This window comes from Pygoscelis adeliae, unplaced genomic scaffold (assembly GCF_000699105.1).
Source record: "Pygoscelis adeliae isolate BGI_AS28 unplaced genomic scaffold, ASM69910v1 Scaffold444, whole genome shotgun sequence".
Lineage (NCBI taxonomy): Eukaryota > Metazoa > Chordata > Aves > Sphenisciformes > Spheniscidae > Pygoscelis > Pygoscelis adeliae.
The window spans coordinates 214583-240431 of NW_008824677.1; the positions used below are offsets into that span (position 1 = coordinate 214583).

At 40.6% G+C, this 25849-nt stretch overlaps 1 protein-coding gene across 2 annotated transcripts in view; it reads right to left on the minus strand.

Moving 5' to 3' along the window:
* The window catches only part of SMARCC1 (SWI/SNF related, matrix associated, actin dependent regulator of chromatin, subfamily c, member 1), an 88430-nt gene extending 70024 nt beyond the window's left edge, over positions 1-18406 (minus strand). The window contains exons 1-6 of one of the 2 annotated variants that reach the window (XM_009323142.1): positions 18290-18406; positions 12210-12295; positions 8405-8486; positions 7144-7236; positions 3946-4015; positions 1614-1683 (exon numbers count right to left, since the gene is read on the minus strand). In XM_009323142.1, the coding sequence (XP_009321417.1) occupies positions 1614-1683; positions 3946-4015; positions 7144-7236; positions 8405-8486; positions 12210-12283 (389 nt within the window). In that variant the 5' untranslated portion in view covers positions 12284-12295; positions 18290-18406. The remainder of the gene's footprint in view (positions 1-1613; positions 1684-3945; positions 4016-7143; positions 7237-8404; positions 8487-12209; positions 12296-18289) is intronic. The other variant, XM_009323141.1, reaches the window with a different exon arrangement.
* Between the last annotated feature and the right edge of the window lie 7443 nt (positions 18407-25849).

A 25849-nucleotide genomic window follows, 5' to 3' on the forward strand; every position in this document is an offset into this window, starting at 1 on the left:
TTGACATGTGCAGATCATATTGCTGGGATAGAATAGTAAAGTATTTCCCACGCAATGAAAAGTTAAAGGAATAATCACTGGTTTCTGCTACAGGAATAGGACACACCGAAAAGGGAGGGGTGCAAGGCATCTAATGCACATTTTTAACTTTCTGAATTTAAAGGCCATCTCAATGAAGCCAGCTCCAGCTTAAAATTGCAAATCTACTCTGTACATTCAGGGGTATAAATGCAGCTTGAGTCACCTGTTCAAACCCTGGCATTAAGTTAAATAACTTGTTTCTGTTCTTATGAGTTTAAAGCAAGAGATACTGGATTCCTAGAAGAAAGGAGTATGCATCCTCTCCTTCAATCCCTACTGCTGTAGAATCCATTTATTATTTACATTCACTTTTCCACATGCTATTCCCTCAAAAGCCTGTTTATAAGTACTAAGAAACTGCACTCAGTAACAGCAAAAGCCAAAATACTTTGTAATCAACACCAAGCATGTTCTGAACAACTGGGATAAGTCATATGCAAGAAAAGGTGTGTATATAGCATTCCTCATTTATACTGATATTTACAAATACATATACACACAGAGTCAACACAAACTTGACTACTGGTATGATATAAATATAAAAGTATTTAAAGGTTCTTCATCTGTATGAAGAAAGAAACTTAAGTGTGATTGTTGTTTGCTTTCTTCCACTGAAATACGCATACGGTTCCCAAGAAGTCTGTGCATGCACAGCAGAGCAGATTTTAGTAGTCTGAAAAAGTTGTTTAAATAGAAGTCAATGCTGGGTTATCAACCTTTTGAGTTTTCCATAACCTGGACTCAGAAACCAGTTACTACAAACACATTTAAGTTACTAACAGTACATACACTATCTTGTAACATCATCTAACAACACAAGACAGCTTTCTCAAATATAAGCTTTCAACAGTCACTTGCACTTGCCTAAAGGCAACCGATGGAGTGAAATCTCTCTTTGTCAAAGAAAGTTCAACTAGGTGATTAGAAGTTCTCCCTTTTAGCTTTAAAGTCTTACTAACTTTATGGAAAGGCTCACTCTGCTCTTTGAAAGTCTGGTTCAGTTTGCAACTTTACTAGTGGCTCTGCAGAAAAATAGACTCTCCTTTTCTAACCTCACCCGCCTGCCAGTATCACAAACGGGTATGCATGCTTCAGTTTTAAACCACTGATTAAGTCTTTTCAAGCCTTGGACATTGAGATAAATGGTAGCAATGCTAAATTACTGTGTGGTTATACTCCGTAAGACTGCTTGTCTCGTAATATGAACAGCAATGTACAACCATTCAGAATCAAAACAACAGGAATGCAGTATAGTCGGGTTAAATTTTTAGAAGAGACAGTATGAGATAGGTCCAAGCCTGTCATATTCTGCAGAATAAGAAAAGAGCACAGTTGTAGCCCACAAGGCTGGGACATTCCCCATGCAAGTTCACCACAGAGCACTGCTATCAGGAGAGGTAAGACTCAGTAAGCTAAAGGAACAGCTTGTTTGAGGACACGGATTTTCCTACTTTCAAGTTTTAATTGACACTTTTCCTTCAACAAACTTAAGTAAGATTTGTGGTGCGCTTTCTTCCCCCACCGTTCTTTACCTGTCTGGAAAAAAGCCCCAGTGTACCAGCACCTGCTTGTCTTTTTTCATCACAGGTCTCAACCATTCATCTGCAAAGGGGAAAGAGATCTAGCATCAGATTCAGATTGTAAAGCACATTAAACACTATTTTGCTTTTCCACAGTCACTCATAGTAAAGTTATTGCAATAATCTCTGATAAAAATCTACTGTAGTGAAATTACAATGGCCTGGCCTGCCATGGTAATACACGCGCCAGCATTATCTTTGCCACGTCTAAACATGCATGTGCTTTGCCTGCATACGACACAGATGTTGGATTAGTAAAGTCATATTAATATTAAGAATTATTACATTTCCTTCCCTGGTCACATACCCTAACACACTCTAGATTAAGATCCAACGAGGCTTGAAACAGTCCGCCTGCTTCTCAACAGAAGCAAGAGGCATTTCTGGCTGACAGGTGGAAGCACTATCCTCTGCCAGCTCATCTTGTCCTGTATCATCTCCCAAACACCTTGGCCACTTGGGCCTGGAACTCAGAATGGGACAGAGCAAATCCTCCAAAAGGACATTCAGTAAAGACAGCAGAAATAACACAGAGAGAGAGAGACACTCCAATCTTTTTTTTTTTAAAATCTCTGTGTAACCAAAAAGACTAAACTTCTCCCAAAATGCTTTCTTGTCAAGTGGTAAACATTTCCCCTCTGTCTTTTTGTATCCTTGTTAGGCATCCGAATCCCCTCATTAACTTCTATTGATTTACATTTATTTCAGAAGACCCTCTTCCCAGTACTAAATTCTACTCTCAACAGATATTTAAAAAAACAATAGAGTTTTGAAGGAATAAAATTTTGAAGGAAGAATGTCAGGGCAGGGAGCGGTGGTGAAACAGATTTTAATAGAACGCTTCCAAGAGTCTAACAGAACTTGCATGTCAACTTTCTTCTTTCGCAGCAGTGCTAATGACGACTTCAAGTGAATACAGACTTACCGAGCAACATGAATACTTTGCTGGTTTTCAGTAAGGCACACACTCAGTCTGACTGGTGTTTTAAAGGTTTTTTCTTTTAAACTGCACATCTGACAATGTAATAACCTACCCCCTGCAACCCAAATATCGAGAATATGGCCCAGAGCAGGATTTAAAGAGAAACCCTGAGGATTTGAACCTGTATGAAGATACACTGCTTGAATTCATGGCTGTTTTCTCATCTTAGTATAACCAGGGGTTAAGAGAGCTCGTCTAGCACAACTGCACGTTCACTGACTACAAGACAGATGGTACCTACTGTGCTCAACCTTTTTCTGAGACCCTGAAGTGGTTAAAAATAAATACAAACCTGTGGCTAGGCATGATACTACCCGAAGTACAGAACAAAGACAAGCACCAGAGGACAAACAATCCATGATGGTTCCTATACAGAAGTGAACACTTCCATCTAGTGGCCATCAGATGCCAGGGTGTATGGGAAAAAGGTAATTTACATCGGTGAAGCTCAGACTCGACAACAATGATCCACTAGACAATTAAATGTATTTAAGATGAAAAAACTTAAGAGCAATTTTTTTGTTATTTGCTGAAGGATACAGCTGTTAAATTGTTTTTGTGGAACCCACGTACTTCATATAGGGGCAGACCACACCATAATAAAGCCAACAATCTCAATTTATCAGATCTACTTGTTATTGTATCCACCTTGCAAAACCACATGCAATGATACGTATCAGCATTCCCAACCTGTCACCTGGAAAGATGGGAACATGGCATGAAGTTTTTCTGTTCTCATTTACTTTAGCATCTATGCTACCTTTCCTACATCTACTTGATTCCTAATAATGTTTCACTCAACATTTTGACCTATACTTACACACTGGGGTATACCAAGGAAGAAAAACAAGGAAAAAAGTTAATGGAAGCTTTAGTTTTAAGCCCCCTTCTTTCGCTATACTTCCTTTTAATTTTTAAACTGACTTAATTTCTTTTTTAAGTTCTTCTGGACCCTTAGCTTTGTTCCCCTTCAGCCTGTAAGTTACTGGGGACAAGCAAAATATCTATCTGCATTCAGCAATAAATAATATCTCAATTCCCAATGCAATCACTGAAGAGTATTCAGTGTTACACACCTTAAGCTGAACATGTTGCATCAATTAAAAATGTGAATGTTACACCCAACAGTTAGAAGCAGGACACACATTGATTTTATTTGGAGTTGTTAATCCTAGAAATACTTTTCAAGTGGCTCTCAGGAGCAGGCTAGGAACATACTGCGTCTGTGCAAAAGCTCCCGTAACTGCTAACAGAATTTAGTAACAAGACTATTTCCACTTAAAAACTGGAAAGCAACCTTACCGTCATCCATTGAGGTAGGACTTGGATAGACGTGGTGGGTAGCCTTTGATTTCTCTTCAGTTACTGTTCCCTGTGGGAAAGGTGGAAGGAAAGAAGAAACTCCATGAGAAACCTTCAACACATTACCCCAAACTTCTCGGCTGCTTCTTTTTACCCACATCCCATGCAACCTAGAAATATTCAAAGCTAATTTCAATGCAACTACGACAAATACCACTTCTAAGGAGTGCCAGAAAAAGGCAATAATTTTAAGACTGCTGCCAAATGACTTTGTCATCTCTTGCTCTTTTCATCTCAAATCCTTCTTCCTCCAAGTTCCTTCTGCCCCAATTCTCATTGTAAATTGTTCAACTACCAGTTCATACAAACCTATTGGTGAATATTTTGTAAGAAAGCATCTGTAACTTTTTTCCACTAAGTACACATTTTGGTCCAAAACAATTTCTAAATACGACAATTTACATAAGGTGAAGTCTGAGAAACTTAACTAGAAGTGGCTGCCTTGAATAGAACATTCTTTGTATTCAAGAAGGGCTGCATGTGAAGAGACAGAATAAACACCTGGTCTTTCAAAAAAGCCTCCTAAATCATAGAAGAAAGGGAATAAATCAGAAATACACTAACATGATAGCATTGTTTGTCAGATATTCAAACGTGAGAATACCTTTTCTTCTTGGTGGTTTAGGGCATCATTTTCTTGACATATGAGAAGCAACAGATGTACTTCTCACGCTTATGTAGATGCCACAAACAGTGGTACAGAAAGCAATTTCTCTACATATGGGTACAGGCCATAATTATACTCCTACTGGACCTACATCATCATGCAAGAAAGTTCTACTACATAATTAGGTATCTGTTAAATAAATACATAACACTGCTTAGTGTGGCCAGTCAAGAAAACCCTGTCCTTCCCTCACGTGGAGAGCCATAAGGATTCTCCTAAATGCTGCAGAGACACCCCAGCCTCCATGTATGAAGAGTCATTTCCAAGGACAGCAGAAATTGAGACTGCAGACTCTTCTGCAGAGGAGTTATGTTTTGGAACAGTTTGTACGAAAATGTTATTCAAAATTTACATTCCATAAATATTTTACAGATTTATTTAAAGGACATAAGAGCAAATGGGGTAGGTTACTCCAACAATACACGAACAACTTATTTAGAAGACAGCCACCAGCATCAAAAGGAGGAAAATTTAAAAAAAGCTTGAAGATGCATTGCATTATGGTAGAAATATTTGGAAACTACTCTGATATCAGGGGCCGAAAGGCAAGAGTTCCTACACCAACAAGAGTTCATAGAACTGGGTAAAGGGAGAGGAGGTGCTCTGAGCAACAGCAAAAAAGAAAGAAAGAATTTAAAAGCGTTCAAAGGGAAAGGAAAGAGCCCTGGCATGAATGAAGAACGTGCAAAGTGTTTAAGGAACAATAATGGAAATTCTCCCTTCATTCCCCGTGAGCCGAAGATGTTTCTCTAGATGTCTAATCTGAGCTTTGTGAATCAGATCAGTAAGTTTCATCTATTTCCTATGGAGCTTTAAAAAACCCAGTACGCAATAGATGAACAGGAAGTCTCTCGGATGCCGTCTTGCCTGAAAACAAAAGGATGGGTAACTTCACATTAAAACAGCTTTCTGAAAGATGTAAGTAGATTGTAAGGCTTATTCCCTGCCTCTGCTAAACTGAATGTGACTGGAAACTAAAGACTTCCATCCATAACAAGATGGAAGAGTTATCTATCGACAAAACACTTTTCTTGAAGCAGATAGATATAAATGCTAAGTCTCACTCATTACCTGCTTTCAAGTTCCTGAACTATTATTCTGGCTCTTCTCAGAAGAATCCTCGACATTTATAAAGAAAATCAGAAAAAGCGTGACTACCAGAGACAGTAACAGCATCTTCACCAGCAGAGAGAACAAACATCTAACTGACACCTCTTTCTACAAGCCCAGAGATCACACTAGCACTGTGCTGGGGCAAGAGATACGCAACTCTTCTGCAAGGCTGCAGTCAGAGCAGTGAAGACTTGGAAACGCCAGAGAGGAGGGAGCTACAGGTACTAGGGATGGGGTAGAGGGAAGATGACAACAACAGGTTTAAAAAAAAAAAAATCAAGACAGTGAGCAAGCACAGGTAGCAACACAAATACAAGATGAGAATTCAGAGGTAGGGCAAAGGAAGAAAGCCCAAAAAGCAGAATTAGGGACAATTTCTGTCTTCAGTTCTTCACATCCCTTTAGAGACAAAGCTACCTGCTTTAAAAGTCCCTTAAATCATTCATGGATATAGCATGCTTTGAGTTCACAATAGAATTCCTTTATGAGAGGAAAATTGAATCATTAGCCCTAATTTAAGCAATAGCAAGCATCCTGAATCAGCTCAATAATTAAGAGTAACTTGTGAAAAATTACACAACTGAAGTTGAGACGATAGTTCACAATCACAACACAGGAAATACGTTTAATCTGGAAAAGAAACAGTTTACTTTGGCTACAGCCGTGAATTATCATAACACAAAAGGCTATCAGAGCATCTAGAGTTCACATTCCAGGATATTCCTCTTAAGACAAGTGAAAGGACTGTTTGCATTTTTAAGAGATGAAGCTATTAATCTTGTTCAGTTCATAATTTAGTATATTAAATTACATTGGCAAGAAGTTGACTCTCTCGGAAATAATGCTGACTACCTCATAAGCAAGAGACCGTTGTTGCTTGTGTTCTGTTCAGCACAAGCAAGAAAAAAGCAAGTAAAATAAAGCAAAAAAGGTAGTGATCATTTTAAGATTAAAGCTTCCTTACGCTGTCCCCACATATCTAGAATAGCTGTATTACACACTACCTTCTTTGGTCTCAGATTTGGACAAACGGTGATCTTCCGCTTCATATAAGCAGGCATTCAACATTAAATCAGCTGGGGCCTGCAGCCAACTCATTGAGACACCAGAACTATTTTTCACTTCAATGGCAATTTCAGATTTACTTTTAGAACAGAGTTATGATTCAATCTCCATGTGAGGGTAACTACTAATCGCTTTTAACAAATGGTGAACTTCTGGTCTTGAGCGACTTGCTGCTGCTGCCTTGTGTTGTCAGACACCATCCAGATGTTAACTGGTATGTTGAAGTCAGGCAAATACATTTTATCTTACAACTGACAAAACATTTGTTTTAAGATATGCTATTTAGCAGTTACCTGGTGACGTTTGACAATATCCTTCAATTTATTAGCCAACTTCAATTCTATATCTGGAATGAGGTAGATGGTCGGTCTGCTCAGACAATTGTTCTAGTGGAGAGAATAAGAAGTTAAATAAGAAATTAGTAGGCCACCTGTGACATAAATCAAAAAATTCCTATTAAGACCACCAATGCTTGAAAAAGCTCAAAAGGAACACGTATCGGCTTGTGATACGGCACACTAACTCTAGCTCCAGAAACCCCTATGACAGCAATATTTCCTTTGCACGCCTCCCCGCCAAAGTCTTATCCTGGGTTTCTTTCTGGTCTCTGCAGATCTGCCGTTAGCTCCGTCAGAGACATTATCACAGATAAAGGGAACGTGACCCAGCGTAGCTGTTCTCACGTTCCTGCTTTCACATCATCTTTAATGGAAACCATGTCTTTGATTTCAAAGAATTTTTGACAGGCTCTGGAAGGCTTTGCTTGAAAGGGAATTTAAGTTCCCTGTGTGTCAACTTCCAAATCTGAATCTGTCCTGTCACACTAACATGCGGATTCATGCGTTTCTATGGTAGTCGCAGGTACACATTCATTTTATTTTGGATTTTAGCATGTACTCAAACCACCATACAATGATTTTTTCTAATAAGAGTATTGTTTCTTGTTGCTGTCCCTCCTATTTCCATTTTTGACAAGCACCTGAAAGTTACGTCTTGGCTATATTGTACACTGAGCTTGGGTTTAGAGTTTGAAAAAAAATATTGTTATTCACACACAGCAGCTAAAAAAAAAATTAACTTCAAATTAGATTCCATACAGCTGTTATCTGCTCTCTTCTGGTAGTAACTTGTTTGATAAAGCAAGTGAGAGAGTCTAAAGTGTACCCTAACCCTGAAAAAAGTCAAACTTTTATCAAGCTGAAAGTCTCAAGAAAGTCAGCAATTGTATGGATATGTACAGAACTAGTTACTCAATCCTAAGGGCGCTTCTTTCACAGGAAGACGGGAGACACTCAGGATGCTTTCTCCTACCTTACAAACAGGTTTTTGTCACCCTGTGCATATCTGCAGAATATCAGCGAAAAAATTCTGAAGTTTAAGTGATAACATGGAATCGTGACTAAAATGGGTGGGAGAGGGAGGGAAGAGTATAATATTCCTACAGAAGTCCAGGATGAAACTCTTCAGTGGGTCACAACTGAGGTACATGAAAAGCTAGCGAATCCCTTCCCCTGAGCATGTGAACACATACAGTTTTGTATATGAGTGTCTTGCCTGCACTAGTGTTTTCTCAATGTTCATGAACATCTCCACATTTCGATCCATTCGGGATGGATTCTGCAGGTCAAACCTCCGCCTGTTAAGGAAAATTATTCAAAAATATTAAATTCAACTCTCCTCCATTCTGTAGTCAAGAATCTTTCACGTTCCACGTAAAAAACAGTATATCATGGTAGCTACACATAGGAACACTTAAAGCACAATCACAAATATTTTTGCTTCACTTGGCAGCCCTCACAAGCAAGAAAAATCACAATGAACCAAATCAACAAAACGCAACTGATTTGTGAAATGTTTAGGAAAAATGAAGATTTGACATTGTCCAACAAAACCCTGTAGCAGGGTTGTACATTCCACAAAAGCCACAAAGGATAATTAAACAGAAACACAATCAAATGCTCACGATGGATTTCAACAACTAGATGAGGAAAATTCATGAACAAGCTCTCACGTTTCTCTTACTTCTAGCTGCAACATCCACCAGTCCCAGATTCTAATCCAGGAAAAACACGGCAATTCGTTTGCCTCAGATTTTTCTAAACTACTTACCTATTTGAGAACAAGCCACCCCACACACAGCATATAGGTAGCTCATAACCCATGTAAGCATTTTATGATTGTCTCTATTGGACTCTGGTACTTTAAAGTTCGCTACTTCATTGACAAATCAAAATTCTTGAAATAACAATGCAGATTTAAGTGTCTATCAGATGGGGGCGGGGGGGGATAACACAAAATCTGAGACTTTCTACTGGGAAGAACCACAAGAGCCCCCAAAGGAATTCTGCTGTATCCACCTGAACTATACACATATTCAGAAGTCATGGATGAATCAACTCAAATGAAGAATTTGAATGGCGACCCCCAAGAACCTGAGAGGTGGGACAACAACAGCACTAACACCGGTCCCTCGCCAAGTTCAGCACCCGCGGGTGTCTGCACTAGCACTCTCACACAGGCTCGTCACCACCAGCCAGGGTAAGCAGTGCTGCAGGAGCCTCTGAAACAGTTTTGGGCCTGACCCTTAACACCTCAGCCTTTTCCGAAGCACGATGGTATGTTTAGATAACCAGGCTGTTGACTCTCAGATGTAACTGGTGCACCTCTGTACCTCCCAAGTTTTGGAAAAAGCTAGAGTCTGAAAACGCTCGTAACTGGAGTGCCGAGTTGGTGTTCAGGAGTGGCAATACCAGCAGAAGGGATTTCAGCGTATAAAATAAAAAGTACCCTGTACACTTAACACAGTGAAAAAGATCATATTTCAATTACCATGCAGTGACTGATATGCTTTAAGTTAACACCCCAACTTAAAATACAAGAATTCATTCCTGTGCTCATATCTAATGACAGCTTCTTTTAAACACATGCTTGTTTCCAGTAACACATCAAATCAATTTTTAAAGTTTATCAATATACAATGAAGGTAAACCAAAGCAAGGTTGATTTTTAGTCACAAAACCCATTACCACACAAGATGGCATCACATCAATATTACACTACTAAATTAAACAGACACTTCAGCTGAGACCACCATGTTTTTCTTCACTTGAGGCTCTCTAGTGTTCTCAAAAGGAAGCTGCCTACGCAGGTGGTACTGCGTAAATATGCTGTAGTGTCGGGCAGCACTAGAAACATTCACTGTTAGTGAACGATGGCTTCTCTCCTAAAGCAGTATTAGGGACTCTTCCCCTCACTCTAAGGACGTGGCAAATAGCTTAAAGATAATATCCTGGCGTATTTATTAGAATAGTCTTTCAATTTTAGAAGAAATTTATGACCTCTTTAAATAGCATTGTGCATGTTGAAAACTTTACGCTGACTTCTAGAAGTAGGGCCAGTCATCAAGAAGCCTCTCAGTTCACTGCACAACACAATAAAGTATTTTGCACCTATAACACATCGGATTTTAAGAGCCAAGGTCAAGCCACTTCTCCAGTATTCACCCATTGACAGCTTCATAGTCTGTATTCAAAACATGTTTCTCAAACTTAATAGTTTCAAGGAAGTGAAGATAAATGCCAAATAAACACAAACTAACCTATTTTCCTAGACACCTAATAAATTCTTCAGTACCTACGAAACAAAGATACTTAAGGCATTCAAGTTTGACCAAAATTTTTACATTTGGTTGCCTAAAAGCTGCATTACACATTCATTTAATGCTATACATGCCCCCAATTTTTTGCCTGCTTTTGAAACCCATACTTTAAGAGAAGCATGTCAATATATTAAGAAATAGCACTTTTTTTTAGTTGCCCATTTAGATAAAATAGCAGTACTAATTCTTCCTGTCCTTAGTTTAACTGATACCCTCTGACAGGTTTTAGCAAACAACTATACTTGAATTGCAGTGATAGACAAGGTATGTCCAGCTGCACTGGATAAGTGCATTTTTCAGACATACCTATTATGACGAGGAAAGGTACTTCTCCTATAAGACAGATCATTCACAAACAGGTTAAGCAAGAGCGACAATGCATACCGTTAAAAAAAAAATCATATTTCAGGCAAAACACCACATATTATTTGGTTGAGTCAGTGAAGGATACATTCCAAGCTCTAAGTCTGATCCTCAGAGTTAAATTCAAGTATTACTTCCCTCTACATCCCACATGCACAAACACAAGACACTACCCACACTAGTTTGGAGGAATCAGCAAGAGAGTGAGAAGAGAGGAGGCAATCGTGTATCTGAGTTTTGCTGACAAATTTCAATGACTGAAAACTAAATTTGTTTGGAAAAATTGGAATGTTTAAATGTTCATGAAGTAGGAGCCATTTAACTCCTTTATCTTAAGGCAAAGAGGTAGCAAGACACTCCTGAAAGATACGCCACACAGAACACTACAAACACGTATCGTGCCCTGCGCGTTGGCAATATTGGAGCAGAAAAAACCCTGAAAGCAGTTTACTCATACCAGCTTCCTGATATATCCACCTCAGATATCCATTTAGCTGATAGGAGTACAAACTACTCCTAAAAAATAACAAACCATAGCAAAACAACTTTATTTTTGCCTTTTAATTTGCTCTCGTGGGTAACAAACACAGTCAATTCCAGGAATGCTGTTACAGGTCTGCACAACATCAGATCAGAAACTATTTAAATTCACGTACAAGAACTATCTCTGCTAACTTTTATGTATCGACTTTTCATCCTCAGGTTTCTTCCAATTTTCTCAAATATCGTTAATTCACGCTACTGCTGTCTCGGAAAGAGGATTATAACTTTAAAACACACAGGCCACAACACTGTTGGGACGTCACACGAATAGTTTTATACTAGTGTCGACAGCTACGTGAGCGGCGTTTCTAACTACTGACACTCCCCATTTTTGGAGGCTGATGAGCAATGGAAAACTTAGCATTTATTAGTATCTATGCAATGTTTCATGTTTTCCCAGTTATAATTAAACCCTGCACTCAATACAGTAAGAAGGATTTACATCTTACGGATGGGAAACAGCGATTCTAAGATACTGGTTAATTTGCTCAGTCACATGGCAAATAAATGGCAAAAAAAAGCCTCAAGCTTGTAATTAACTCCCAACCTACAGGCTCAAGACCTTAAACTTGGACAACTTCTCTTTAAATTTGGAAGCGTGCGGGGGTGTCTTAAAAAGCTACCATCAGCAAAACAGGAAAAAAATTTCCTCTTCCCATCTCTAACTCCCTTGCCTATTGAATTCTCCAGAAAGTATTAAACTTTAAGTAGTTTGCATAGGCATTTCATGTGCTTAATTTCATGCAAAAGGTGTATAAACCAAAAAAGGTGTATAAACCAAAAATAAAAACTTACCAGCCCTGTTCATTCTTATATTTGTAAGCAGCACCAAGAATGTGACATAATGTACCTCCAGCTTTGAAATCCATGAAACACTTTGCCTAGAACCAGAAAGAAAAGTGAAAACACAGTGACATTAACTTTTATGTAATTATTTTAAATTCATACATACCTGTTAGCTGAGTTTTAGACATCTAACTTATCAAATGCATAGTTTAATTTTCAGATTAATCACTTTTGGAGTTTTATGTTCTCCTTTAAGAATGCTTCGAGAAGACTAAGTGCATTCGGTTTAAGTAGAATTCTTCATGTTTGCAAGCAAAACCTGATATATCTTCCTTACATGAGTAGCTTGTAAAAAATTCCTTGCATAGCTGTAAAACAGAAATCCAAACTGCTCTTTGAACACCCATTTCACAGTAAATTAAACCTGAAATCTTAGCTGTCAGTTAAGAAGCTCTTCATCTATATTAAATAGGCTAAAACAAATCATTAGAAACGAACACCGAAAACCCAGGCTCCATATTCACTACGGCTCCTAAAGCTCTCCATTCACATCCTTCCTCCACCGCAACAAGAAGTTGTTTGTCAAGATCTGAAAAGGTCACTGTGCAGACCTGCCCTAAAATACTAAATCCAACTCATTTCTTCAACATCAATTTTAGCAGAGTACAGCTGAGTCACATATTCGTAAACAGGTACTCCAAATTAAAGAACTGACATCCAAACAGCAGCACGAGGAGACTGAAAAGCTCCGAGTTCCCCCAAGTCCGTTCTCTAAAAGGTTACTAAAGAAGCAGGACTGTTTCCTACACAGAAAGGTACATTTTTTCTGACAAATTTTGGTTTGGAATTATCTTTGCTCTTTTACTAATACCTCTGGTCAGAATGTTTGTATGTATATATATATATTATATATATATAACATATATAAAAAATATACATATATATAACAGATATAAAAATATGTATATTTAGAGAAAGCTGTTCTAACAGTACACTGACATGACAAAATGAGGCAGATCGATCACCTAGCTAAACTTCCACAACAGAAATGTCTATTCTGCCTTGCAGTCGGTACCCGCTGGCACTAACGAGGAAGGACCCACCTACAAAAATGCAGACCCACACCTCCCAGCCCCGTCAGAAGCGCACAAGGGCCGTGCCAAGGGGCACTTGAGTTGTTGACCCCTTCTGACGTTGCTCCATTCAGGGTAAGATGCCCAACTACTTACTGGAATTGGAAGTGAAACCTGTCTTTCCATACACGTGCAAAACATATAGACCAAGATCAGCCTATTCTGCGTTTCTCAGTAAAAATAAAAAACTTGTACAATTCACAAAACAGGATTTGGGGAGTTGTTTAATGGCTGGACTCCGGTCACGAGCGGTTTTCTGCAAGCTGCCTTCTGCCAGAACTAGAGAAAGCACAAAGCTGGAGACACCGCACAGACGACAGCCTTCATAGTAGTTTTTCTACATTAAGAATGTTTCTCATCTAGCTTCTGTCTTACTTTTTAGATCAGAACAGGTCATTTTCTTTAAAGTCCATTATATTACACCTCAGGAGTATTTGCTAACACAGAATGAACACCAAATTACAGACAGTTCTAGCATTACTCACAAGCATTTTAAATTCATTCTACAGCCAGGCAACTAAAATGGTAGCATGGGATCTAAACGAAACATTGCCTTCCTTGGCTCTAGAGCTGCTCATGGAAAGCAAAGCAGTTCTGCGAGATATCAAATACACCAGTGTCCAAGAACAACATAAAAAAGATCCTTCATAAGCATTCAACAAGAACAGAACTGCTCCTGGTCTACCATCTGTTTAGAGCCCTACTGTGCACAGAAAGTAATAGAGAGAGCTCAAAGCTGCCATAGGGGTACTTGCCAGTTTACGAGCTGCATGAAATTCAGTACTATTCTTCGCAAACTAAAGTCCTCTATGGATGGAGCAGTCTCTGATCAGAAGCTTGAACAAAAACAAAACGTTTCAACATGCTGAATGATTTTATTGCCATAAGACTTGGCTCTGAGAATACAAGCGCTGGTTTACAAACACGCATGCAAGCACTAGCTGCTTTAAAAAAAATAAATCTCAACATGAAGCCAGAAGACCCGTTGTAATGAATATTTTTGCAGCACTAGTATGCAAGTTGCTGTTACTTATCTTCAGCTGTCCTACATACATACGGTCATCCAGAGTCAACCTTTCTCTTTTTGCTGACATGCCAGACCCACAACTGAACGAAATCGCTGCAGCAAAGCCCACCTCAGCTGCATTTTGGGAAACTGTTGATCGCACCGTTGTACCCAACGTCCCCTACTTCAAGTTCAGGGGCTGCTGCTGCAGCTTCGCCTTCATCAAGCTGCCCGTCAGCAGCCCACATTAAATCTTTCAATGACAAGGTCACGCCTTTCTGGTGTGCCCCCACATTACCGGGGCACAGGGCTCAGTGATCCAGGAGCCCCCGGCACCACAAGCAATCGGAGCGACTCTGGCAAGTTAGGAACGTTCAGCCAATACTTAACCATGAAAAACAGGACACACATCTCTTTCACAGACATAAGTCACTTCTTTAAAGTGTCAGCAGACTCTAGCAAGACCCTCTTATTAAACTGTGGTCATTGCTACTAGCATAAAAAGGAAGTTGCTTTTAACAATTAGACAAAACCTCTTCCGCAGAAGAGATGCAGCTGTCAATAAACCCAATTCCCTTCAACATTTTTACCCAACCAAATCCATCACAACAAGGCAATTAAGATCAACTGGTCTCACAATATGCCGTCTTAAGAGTTAATACCTTAATATAGCCTTCATTTCAAATATGTGAAACTGTCTAAGCAAATTAATCAGCATTTTCTTTTTTGAGCATCAGTAAGGTTAGTCAATATGCATTTAAAAGCAATAATCAGAAGACGTGCACAGAAGTCCAGCTGTAACAGTCCTTCATTCACTCTAGATCTCTTCACGGACCCTGTACTGTACAGCATCCTTGCCAAGAACAGGAGCTTAAACACAGAATTAACAACCCTCTCTCAAATGCAAGGTCTATTTCATCCACTCAAAGCACTAAGTAAAATGTTTGAACTTTATTACAACAGATGTAGCCCATAGTGATTTAGATGCAGTCCAGGTCAGCGAGGTTTACCTCGAATACTGATGGCAGAGACCAGCTTCCCTTTGTCACTGACTGCTCCAGCACTGGAGAGCAGACACTTCAGAGAACGAGCCTGAGGTACACTGGCTAGTACTTGGAAAATAAATATAAAGGCTCTAACGTGAACTGGAAGGACAACCTTGGTTTGACATGTTCTCATCAGCAAGCGCTCCTGGTGAGCCACGTCCCTGTGTTTTGCAACGACTGCAGTTCTCAAGACCAACACAATCTCCAGTAAACTGCACTGATAATGGAAACACTGCCGTGTGTATTAATGGAGAACAGCATCACGCAAGGAATGGACCATTAACGGCAGCCTTTAGTGATGGCAGCTGTGAGTAGTAGCCACAAAATGAGGACTTCTGGAGTCATCTGCAGGTACATAGCACTAGTTTTGATGGCTTGGGGGTTGTTTCTTTTACACAAGCATGACCTCCTCCTCTTCAACTTCAGATCCTCCCTTGCCAGGAACATGGTAATACTGAACAGTAACTAAGATAACTACGAACTTTTAACCTCTTTTAGCTTCATCCAGTTTCTTTTCAGTGGAAGTCTGCAATAGCTTTTCAATATATTTTTGGAGATTAGCAATGTCACTTAAGACATCCCGTCGCCCCACCTCTCTTCCCAAGTCAGATACAGTCCTGTAGAACTGAAGCATTCTGAACGTCTTCAAAGTGCTATGGTAGAGTAACAAAGCCTCCTTTGCAGCCTGAACTGGTATCTTAAATTACATATCTAAAAAAGTGACAGCTAACCTCGTCTTAAAGAGTATATTGCATTTATAAAAACAATATAAAGGAAGATGTACTGACGAGTTGTCTTCTGTCGGAAGTAACTGAGAGCAGAGAGATCCAACTGCTGTAAACTTAAGCTGAGCAAATTTGATCGGATTAGACCTTCGAAACAGCAAGAATAGTTAAACACAGGAACAACATATTTACAATGCCACTGAAATCTTTATTACCCATTTTTACGATAAGACAAATTGATTTAAGACTTGAGAGCACTCAAATGACTTATCAACTTGTTGAGTATGGGTACAGTTTTATGGTCTACACTGCCATATCAAAATAGGGCACTGCAATGTTCACCTCTGTCCCTAAAGCTTTTCATCGCCACCGAGGTATCAGGTGATCAGAATGGTGAGCGACATCTCACCATCATCAGAATGGTGAGCTAAGAGGTGGTGAGCTACATCTTAATGGCATCTTGTGGTGCATCTGTGTGCATTCCTAAGCACCAAGAGATTCACCCAGTAAGTAAGTCTGAAAACCCCTCTTCTGGAGAAAACGTGCACGAATTCATACTCTTCACAAAAGAAATGCAAATGCACAAAAGATAAGCAAAATGTCTGAGAAAAAAAAACACCATAAAATAATAAAAGATAGTATTCTGTAAGTGGTGGACCAAAGAAGATGAGTACTTTCAATAGTTTTCAGAACAACTTCAGTTTATGATACTGTAATCCGTTATAAATATTTCCAACTTAGTATGTATATCTAAGTGTCATGGCTTAACCTCAGCCGGCAACTGAGCACCACAGAGCCGCTCGCTCACTCTCCCCCTCCCTGGTGGGATGGGGGAGAGAATCAGAAGAGTGAAAGTGAGAAAACTCGTGGGTTGAAATAACAACAGTTTAATAATTGAAATAAAATAATAATAATAACAACAACAATAAAAAAAGAATATACAAAGCAAGTAATGCACAATGTGATTGCTCACCACCCGCAGACTGATGCCCAGCCAGTCCCTGAGCAATGGCACCCCTGGCCAGCTTTCCTCCAGTTTATATACTGGGCATGACATCACATGGTATGGAATGTCCCTTTGGCCAGTTTGGGTCAGCTGTCCTGGCTGTGCCCCCTCCCAGTTTCTTGTGCACCTCCAGCCTTCTCAGTCGGTAGAGCATGGGAAGCTGAAAAGTCCTTGACTAGTATAAGCACTACCTAGCAACAACTAAAACATCGGTGTGTTATCAACATTATTCTCATCCTAAATCCAAAACATACTAGGAAGGAAATTAACTCTATCCCAGCCAGAACCAGGACACCTAGATTGCATGACCTTTGGTTCCCAGTAAGCATTCTGTGGCAACGATAAGCAAAGACCTTCCGGCTGATGTCCGCAATGCTTACACACACATTTATGACAGTTGTCTTAGCCCACAAAACCTACCCTAAATGGGCCAACTGGGTGCCTGATACCATGCTACAGTCCTTGCCCTTCACAGCTGAAATCCATTTGTTACTTCGTCCTTACCATTTGCCACATCCCTCTTCCCTCTATCAGTTGTTTAGACTTCACGCTCACTTGGACAAGATTCTTTTGGCAGTAGGCAGGGTTCCAAGCACAACGGGACTGTCACTAGGACACTACTGGTAAAGATGTGCCAAGTCTGAACTTTAAATAAGCAACCCTTAAAATGCTGACATTGTTTCTGTATACCAATATTCTGAGTGACCGGAAAACTATCCCAGACTAATTAGGTAACTATGTGCTACTAAAGAACACGGTAAAGCCATTTTTCAGCCTTGACAGCGTTACAAGTTTGAAGTTCAATCAACAGAAATGACCAATGGAAACTTGTTTGCTTTGGAAAGTGCATGTTAGTCAGTCAGTTTAGGATGCATCAGTCCAAACAGATTTGACTTAAAATTTACAAGTTTACATAGAATTTTACTAGAAATTAAAACCTTTCCACAGTATTCAGGAAATCACTTCCAAACGTACAGAAAGTAAGATTTATTACATTTAAAATCTGCTTTTAAGGAGGAGCGTGCTATTCCACCCCTTCCAGAGGATGCATCAACAAAAGCTTCAGACTAAGCACAGATCCCCCAGTCACCTGGAAGCACGCCAGCAGCACAGATACTGGAAGAAGAACAAAACACGCTGCTGTAACAGCAGTGGGTTAACCCCAGTACTCACAGGAAGCTTTGTGAAGGCAGGATTGGTGACATGTTTTCCAAAGGCATCTTCCTGGAATTGCAGCAGCTGCACCACGAGCCCAGCCAGTGTTTTATTGGTAGGAGCATCTGCTTGAACATACTGCAAGACAAAAAACACACGCTTACTTGGGATAGAGGATAATAAAACATGAAGTCTGGTTTACTAATTCCCCAGACCACTTTATCAGTCGTAGAGCACAGTTTAAGATTTAAGGATCACTGTGTGGCTGGGGAGGGGAGGGCAGTGCGTGCACAAGAGGAGCACCAAGCACAAACATTTTTCAAGCTTTACTCTTAAAATATAGCACAGATCTGTGGATCATCATCAGTTCATCACGGCCGCCGGTGTTTTACAGATAGAGATTAATTACTTCAATCTGATTTCCCAATAAAGGAACAGACTAATTTTGGCCCACACATACAGAAAGCTTTCTACAGCAACTTTACAAGCTCCTTCTGTAATCAACTACTACACATTAATCCCAAGAGCATCATTTGGTACTATACAGCATGTCACGTACAGAAAAACTGATCTGGACAACTACATTTGCAACACTTTGCGACAACCTAAGCATTTCCCAAGGTTATACTTCTAACAAAATGCATATATGTAAAAGGGGAAATCACAGCATGGAAAATAAAAAAAGTCCCATGGCTGCTGAGTTTTCATTACTCCTAATATTACAATATGCATTTATTGGATGTCATCTCCTCATCATGCCAGAAGACTTCTAAGAGTAGAACAAACATTACTTGTTCACGTAGAACATGGAGGAATATTAGCTACCCTAGGGTCATTTACCTGAGTAACACTATGAACCACAAGGCCTTTGCTCTTCCCTCAAATCAGATTCTTCTAAAGCTGCTTAAAAAAAATTGAGAGCCAGAACCCTCAAAAGTTTAAAGCAGTGGTGTTAAATAGCCGTCAAACCTAAGTAAGCTTTCCAAAGCACCATCTACATAGCAAAAGACACTACAAAGACACTGACTTTTCCATGAGAATTTTACAGTATCTGACTATCTCGAGATGCAAGTTCCTTCAGCGCTTGTTAAGAGGCAGACAGACATACCTGAGAAGTTAAATCTTAGCAACTCAAAGGACGCAAATACCCGTAAGACTCCCAGGTGTCCTGCCTTGTGTATAAAACCTGATCTAGAAATATGAGCCTATAAAGAACAGAAATTTCCAAAGCTGCACTTTTCTTAGCCCTCTTCCCATGAAAGGCAGGCAATTGTGACAATTTTTCCCAATTAATAACTCCTCTCAATTCACATCAGCTACCACAGAGATATGAAGCAGCAGTAACAGTCAGTCTTCATTGCTGTTAGAATCCAGATAAAGACTTTTATTCTTGTAGACCTTCACGCTCCTCTCAGCTAGCAACTATTTTCTTTCTAATTTTTGGACTAGAAGCTCTGTGTGCTGCAGCTGAATTCACCAGAGCAGTTTAAGCAATCTTTTGTTGGAATTACTGATCCTAGACAGGATGGCAAAGTGGAGCATGTGACTCACTCAGATGCCCCAGTTAATCCAGCATCTTTACTTAAAAACCCATCACGGCCTCTGCATTAGCTTACCAGGTGCTGCAGCTCAGCGGGAAGCGTGCCATTCTTGGCAGGGAGGCACAGAATAATATTTAAACCCCAACTGCTAAATTTGCCAGAACCCTTTTCATCAGTGTCCTAAGGGTTGCTAAACCACGGACAATTGCCAAAATGCATACAGTGCTGTGTATTTTTATATCTGTTAATAAAAGATTTATCTTAAATGATACAAAAAAATAATACAATTGACTATCACACCCAGGATGTGCACAGGGCTATTAGCTGTGATACACTACATCTAAAGCTCCCATCATTTTGCATGTCCAACCTTTGCACCACCACCTTATGAAAAGTCTGAATAAAACTCCAAGCTTTTAGTTCAGCTATGCCAATTATAATGCAATCAAACAAATGTAAATTAAAAGGTGCAGGCAAAACAGGTATCTGCTAAACTACAGATTTAGGATTTGCACAAATGTGGAAACAAAAGCATGGCAGATCAAGTGCCAGACTTCATATTAAATAATCGTATTTCTATTACCAAGACAGCTGTGGTCTTGAACACATTCACATGCCATACATGTTAAATATGTTCAAAAAGCAAAGCCGCTGGTTCCAACTTAAGCCCAGCTATTTAAGACTGTCTACCCGCCTAGCTGTAGCACTTTCTCTAAATACGTATCTAGAGCAACAGATACAACATTTTTCCCAGTAAAACAGAGTACACTGTAGTAGTACAGCTTTCGTTTTGCATGGGAAGCGTGCTCCAGGAAGACAGAAAAAATGCAAAAGTAGCTTTTGCTGAAGCTACACAGCCTTCATCGTTCTGGCAACGCTGTATAGAGAAAAACCCTCATAACCATTATAAGTCATTTAATGGGGGAAAAATCTGTACTGCCACATTTGCCTTTTTTACACAGGTAAAAAGTCTTAAAGCTTTTTGCAGCAAGTTTAACACAGTATTTTAATTTAAAGCACCAAAAATGCACAAAATGCAACAGGACATAAAGTACTGATGGCTCCTACTAATAGTGAAATAGAAGTATAACACAATCGTGTACTTATGGCCATCATTTAAAACAAAACCAAAAAAACCCAATCACCAATCCAAAAACTTGGAATTTCACTCATCCATCTCCCAACCCATATAGTCTACTTACACTCACAGCTTCTTTAGGGCACCTAGAACAAAACTGCCTTCAGCGTAAGCCTCTAGCTAAGGTTCTCTCAACTTCCAGTTTGAGGATCCAATAAGCCATGGGAAGATAATCCATGGAAAAGATAACCAGAGAAAGAACTTATTCTTCACACAAACAAGCCAACGAAAACAGAAAATGAAAATCAGTAAGGAAATAGTCAAAGTTTAGGGTTTTCTAGTAGGGCCTCTTTGTCATTCACGAAGGAGAGTCACCAAGACAACACTGCCCGCTGTAAACACATGGTGACTCCGAGCACCCAGCACTGCAACCTCAGTCAAAAAACTGAATCTAGAAGAGGTGATATTCTTGTATTGACTTACTGCAATTTTTTTTTCAAATCTTTTCCTTCAGAAAAAAAAAAATTACATGAGAACATGCCTGGGAAGCGTATTCTTAGATGTGAAATTTTTCAGGCACTTATTCCTTTACTTGCAGATCCCAGTTTTACCTCTTGCAGGAGGCACTGACAGCTGGGAGCTGTCAGAAAGGAATATAACGTTAGGAATCCCTGATTCTATTTTGCACTGCCACTATCTTGCAAATATATATTTATTTTTTTTTACAGGAAACTCATTACTTTACCTAAACAACAAGAGAAAATAAACCTTCAAAAGGAAACACAAAAGACTCCTCTCAATCACTTATGCATGCTAACCAGCAATACAAATGGATCTTCAAAGCAGCAAAATCAGTAAGATGACTTCCTGATCGATACACAGCGGGTTTGAAGGGACCACAGAGGACTGAAGCCACAACACAGCTGCAAGTTTTCCACTAGTCTCCACAGCAGACAGAAGCAGAAAATGATTCTGCAGCAAATAAAGGTTTTTAAACAGTGAATTCCAGAAGACAGAAATGATGCCCCGTTCCTAGGTACAGCTTTGGCATAAGACGATTTTGCTCACGTGCCGAAATACCAAAGCCCCATCGACACAGCAAAGATTTTTCTAACATTTCTGCGTCAGTTAGAAACAAAAACACCCACACGTCCTTATGCAGAAAACACGTATGGTCAGAAGTCTTTCAGTGTAACTCAAATAATTCAAGACTAGAGAGAAGCCGCTAGCAGAGGAAATCACTTCCCTTCACCAGCAAGATTTGCCATTGTAGCTGCACTGGAAAGCCTTTGTCACAGACGTAAGGGACAGATTCGCATACCCAGTTTTGATGCGGTTACTGACCTCAAATAACCACATTATGGCTCTGCGTTGTAGCCCCAACGCACAAAATCCTTTCCTTCCCCCAAAACAAAGAACATTTCAGCTCAGGTCACTAAATAACAGGGAAAGGAAAACAACATTAAAATACTTTGATTTAGGTTATAACCCTTGTTCCTTTTTTAAAGGTGAGAACACAAAGGAGCTGCAAACACAGAGAAAACCCTCCCTCAGATTAAATCAAAGTCAGTCACTGCAGAAGTACTTGGTGAGGTCAGCACCGACACAAGAAGTCAGAGCCAGCCGGCAGATCACTACAAATCCTCTAAATTCAGCTCCTGGCTGGCAGTGAACAAGCAGGTGGTCTCCGAACAGACATCTTCAGCCATAACAACTGCCATTTCATAACGGCTGCCAAGAAGAGGCTTGTCCCTCCTCGCTCTCGGGCTGAGGCTTATTAATAGAAGGGCATAAAGGGACCCCGCGCTGCTGCCCGTCCTGCGGTAAAACAGGCGTGCTCCACCAGCACCAGTCCAACACCTTACAACAGCACCGCACTCTATGAATGCGGAAAGAAAACTTATTATTCTATACTTGATACTGGTGCAAGCGGGTCCCAGATACTCAACAAACCACCCAGACTTCCAAGGGATGATACCTCCTCATACTCTGCACGGTTTAGTGTCTATATGGACAGCCCATGCTGTCTTCTCCTCTAACTCACCCTTTAAGACAACACTCCACTTGTTCTTTAAAAACCAAACCAAAACACCCTCCTCCCCACCCCCCCCAAAAAATCTGTTTTCCAACCTTCTTAGAGGGGCAGGGCACAGCTTTCAGAGCCGCTGAGTAGCTCAAGCTCCTGAAGGCCAATATATTGAACCAGACATGATTAACACACCAGGAACAGTCCTTAGGGACAACAGCTGTAAGGCCAAGGCTAGTTTCTGCATCCTTCTAATACATACGCAAAAAAAACCCCACGCCAAATTATCTCAGGAAGGTATTTTAAATACGAGAAATAACTCTCCTTTATGACAAGCCATTTTAATATAAGCAATTTGTTGCTTAATGTCAGAGGAACTACCTAAACAACACATAATAGCAGAGATCACTAAGCATTAATATAGCAAAAAGTGAATTGCCCGGTTTACTTTTGAACTACAGATTTCTACGTATAGTGGACACCTTGATGTCACCAGAGTTAGTCTACCCAAACACTACGAAAGCCTGTCAGATCCCCCAGGCCTTGAAAACCACAGCACGAACCCGTTTCCAACTCGCAGGGAAGAAAGGCTCAAACATACGTACAGCGGTCCACGGCCTGGGAAGAAGCGGGGGACCTCCTGCAACTCTCAATGCAGGGAAATAGCACAAGATGACTTCCATACATCACACGCACAAAAAAAGGCAGCGGGAGGAAGCCTGGAATAAAAAAATGTTGTTTTCTGTCACTAATAGCCCCCCCAGTGTTCCTTCCCTCTTTACAGGCACCCTCTACTCCACCACCTGAGCCTTCCCTCCCCAACACAAGCTCCCAATGCACACCGTCTTTCTGCGCGTCCCAGGGAAGGGCCTTCCTCACTACCAGCGCTTTAGCCAAGAAGAAATGCGCCCGGAAGGTCTGTGTCAGGAAAACAGTTCATCCTTTCACAGCAACGCGGGGTTACAAAACCCACATTGCTGCCCGACAGATTTTATCATCAAAAGGTCTCTGACAGAGATTGACCGTGCTGCCTAAGCAGCCCACTCTCCCCGTTAACAAGAGTTTTCCAATATCCTGTGCCCGTCTTCCATACTACTATTTAAACCTCTCATTTTTTTGGTTCTACTCCAGAGACACGGAGAACTCTCAGATATTTGAAGATGTGTCTACTCTAGAGACAAGAATGAGAAGATTTGTAATTGCTATTCTCTAACTTTCTCCTTGCCCATCGTGACTTCTGGATCCTTGACCAAGCTCGCTGCTGCTCTCGGGATTCTCTCCGAGTCGTCCCTGACGTCCCCGGAGCAGGACACAACACCTACTACAGCTGACGGCCTCGCCACTGCTGAGATGTACACGTATCCATTTTTAAGAGTATGAACTGGACAAAAGTCAGCTATAATCACCATGTACTTCTCCAAAAGAAGTCATGCACCCACAGCAAGATGAAAATAGAGACAAGATGAACTAGAGTCCGTTTACCACACACCAAAAAGGAATTAACACTTCCACTTAGAGCATTAAGGACACATCTTTAAACGCTAGTAGTATCAGTTTCCTTGTTTCCCAAAACAAAAACAATCTTCCATTTTTTTTAAAGGACTTTACGCAGCAGTATTTTGAAATTCACTTGCCCAGTAATGATTGCCTCCTGGCCCAATTCTAATCACCTTCCAGAGTTTAAGAAATAAATATAACCATCTAATCTTTATAACCAGTAATACCGTGTAAACCAATTACAATAAAGGAGGTTTTCTTTGGCATACAAAATGAAAGCTCCCACTCCTGAACTACAGATAAGAGGCCCCGCCAGGCTAGTAAGGTGAGAACCAGCTTGTCTAGATAGCTTTGATTCACAACAGCAAGGGACAATAACCGTTAAAGCTTTCAGTAAGGTGACTTGCTCTTCTGCAAAATGGCAGGTGCCAGTTCAAAGCCGTTTCAAAAGTTTACTGTATTCTTGTGGGTACGTGGTTATGAAAATGAAATGAAAGAACACTCCTCCCCAAAAGTCTAGAAACAGCAGAGAAGCACAATCAAAACAAAGAAGAACTAAAGGTATACTTTCACATTACAATTTCCTTATCAACATAAATAGATTAAGCTGCTCGCTCAAACTACCACCTCCCCCCCCCGCGCCGATTCGACTGCATGTGGCTGCGCTGGAACAAGTTATGTGGAAGGACCGGTAAAACACACCTCTGAACGTGCTCTGGTTTTTAACCCAGATCAGTTCAGACGCCCATTTCACAGCACTGCCACACCAATATTCCGATCGGCGGCACCCACAGAGCAACAGGCAAACTTGTCCGTGGGTTACCGACTCCAGACCCGCCGGAGAACGGAGGGATGGACGGCAAATCTCAGGTAAATACAGAGACCAAGGCGCCTTGAGGTTGTCCAGCATCTCCCCTTGGTACCGCTCTGCCCCAGCTAATGCTCTTCGTGGCATTGCTACCAAGCTGCCTAGGCAGATATATTTGTCTTCCGGAAAGTTCACCTCAGGTAATTTTTCAAGGCTTAGATATTGAGAGAAAGTTACAAAATCATCATACAGGAAAAACAGTCGAAAAGAAAGCAAAGAAACAGAGAACCCAGCAAACTGGATGAAAGAGGAACAGGGCTACAAGGGCGACGTACAGCAAGCAATGACACTACCGAAAAGTGAACTTGCCGTAAGCACCAGCAACGCGCACAGAGCTTTTAACGTGCACCAGGTTCGGTGAAACCCGGTTCTGAACGGCACGAACGGCTTCCCCCCCCCTTTTTTTAAACGCACCGACACTTCAGGGGCGCGGTTCAAGTGAAACCCGTATAAAATCCTGGCAAGCCGAGCCGGGACTTGCCCGCACAAGAAAGTTACCGCTGCAGCTCGCCTCGGTGCAAACGTGGACGCGGGGCACCGGCCGAGCCACCTCGTCTCTGCGGGAGAG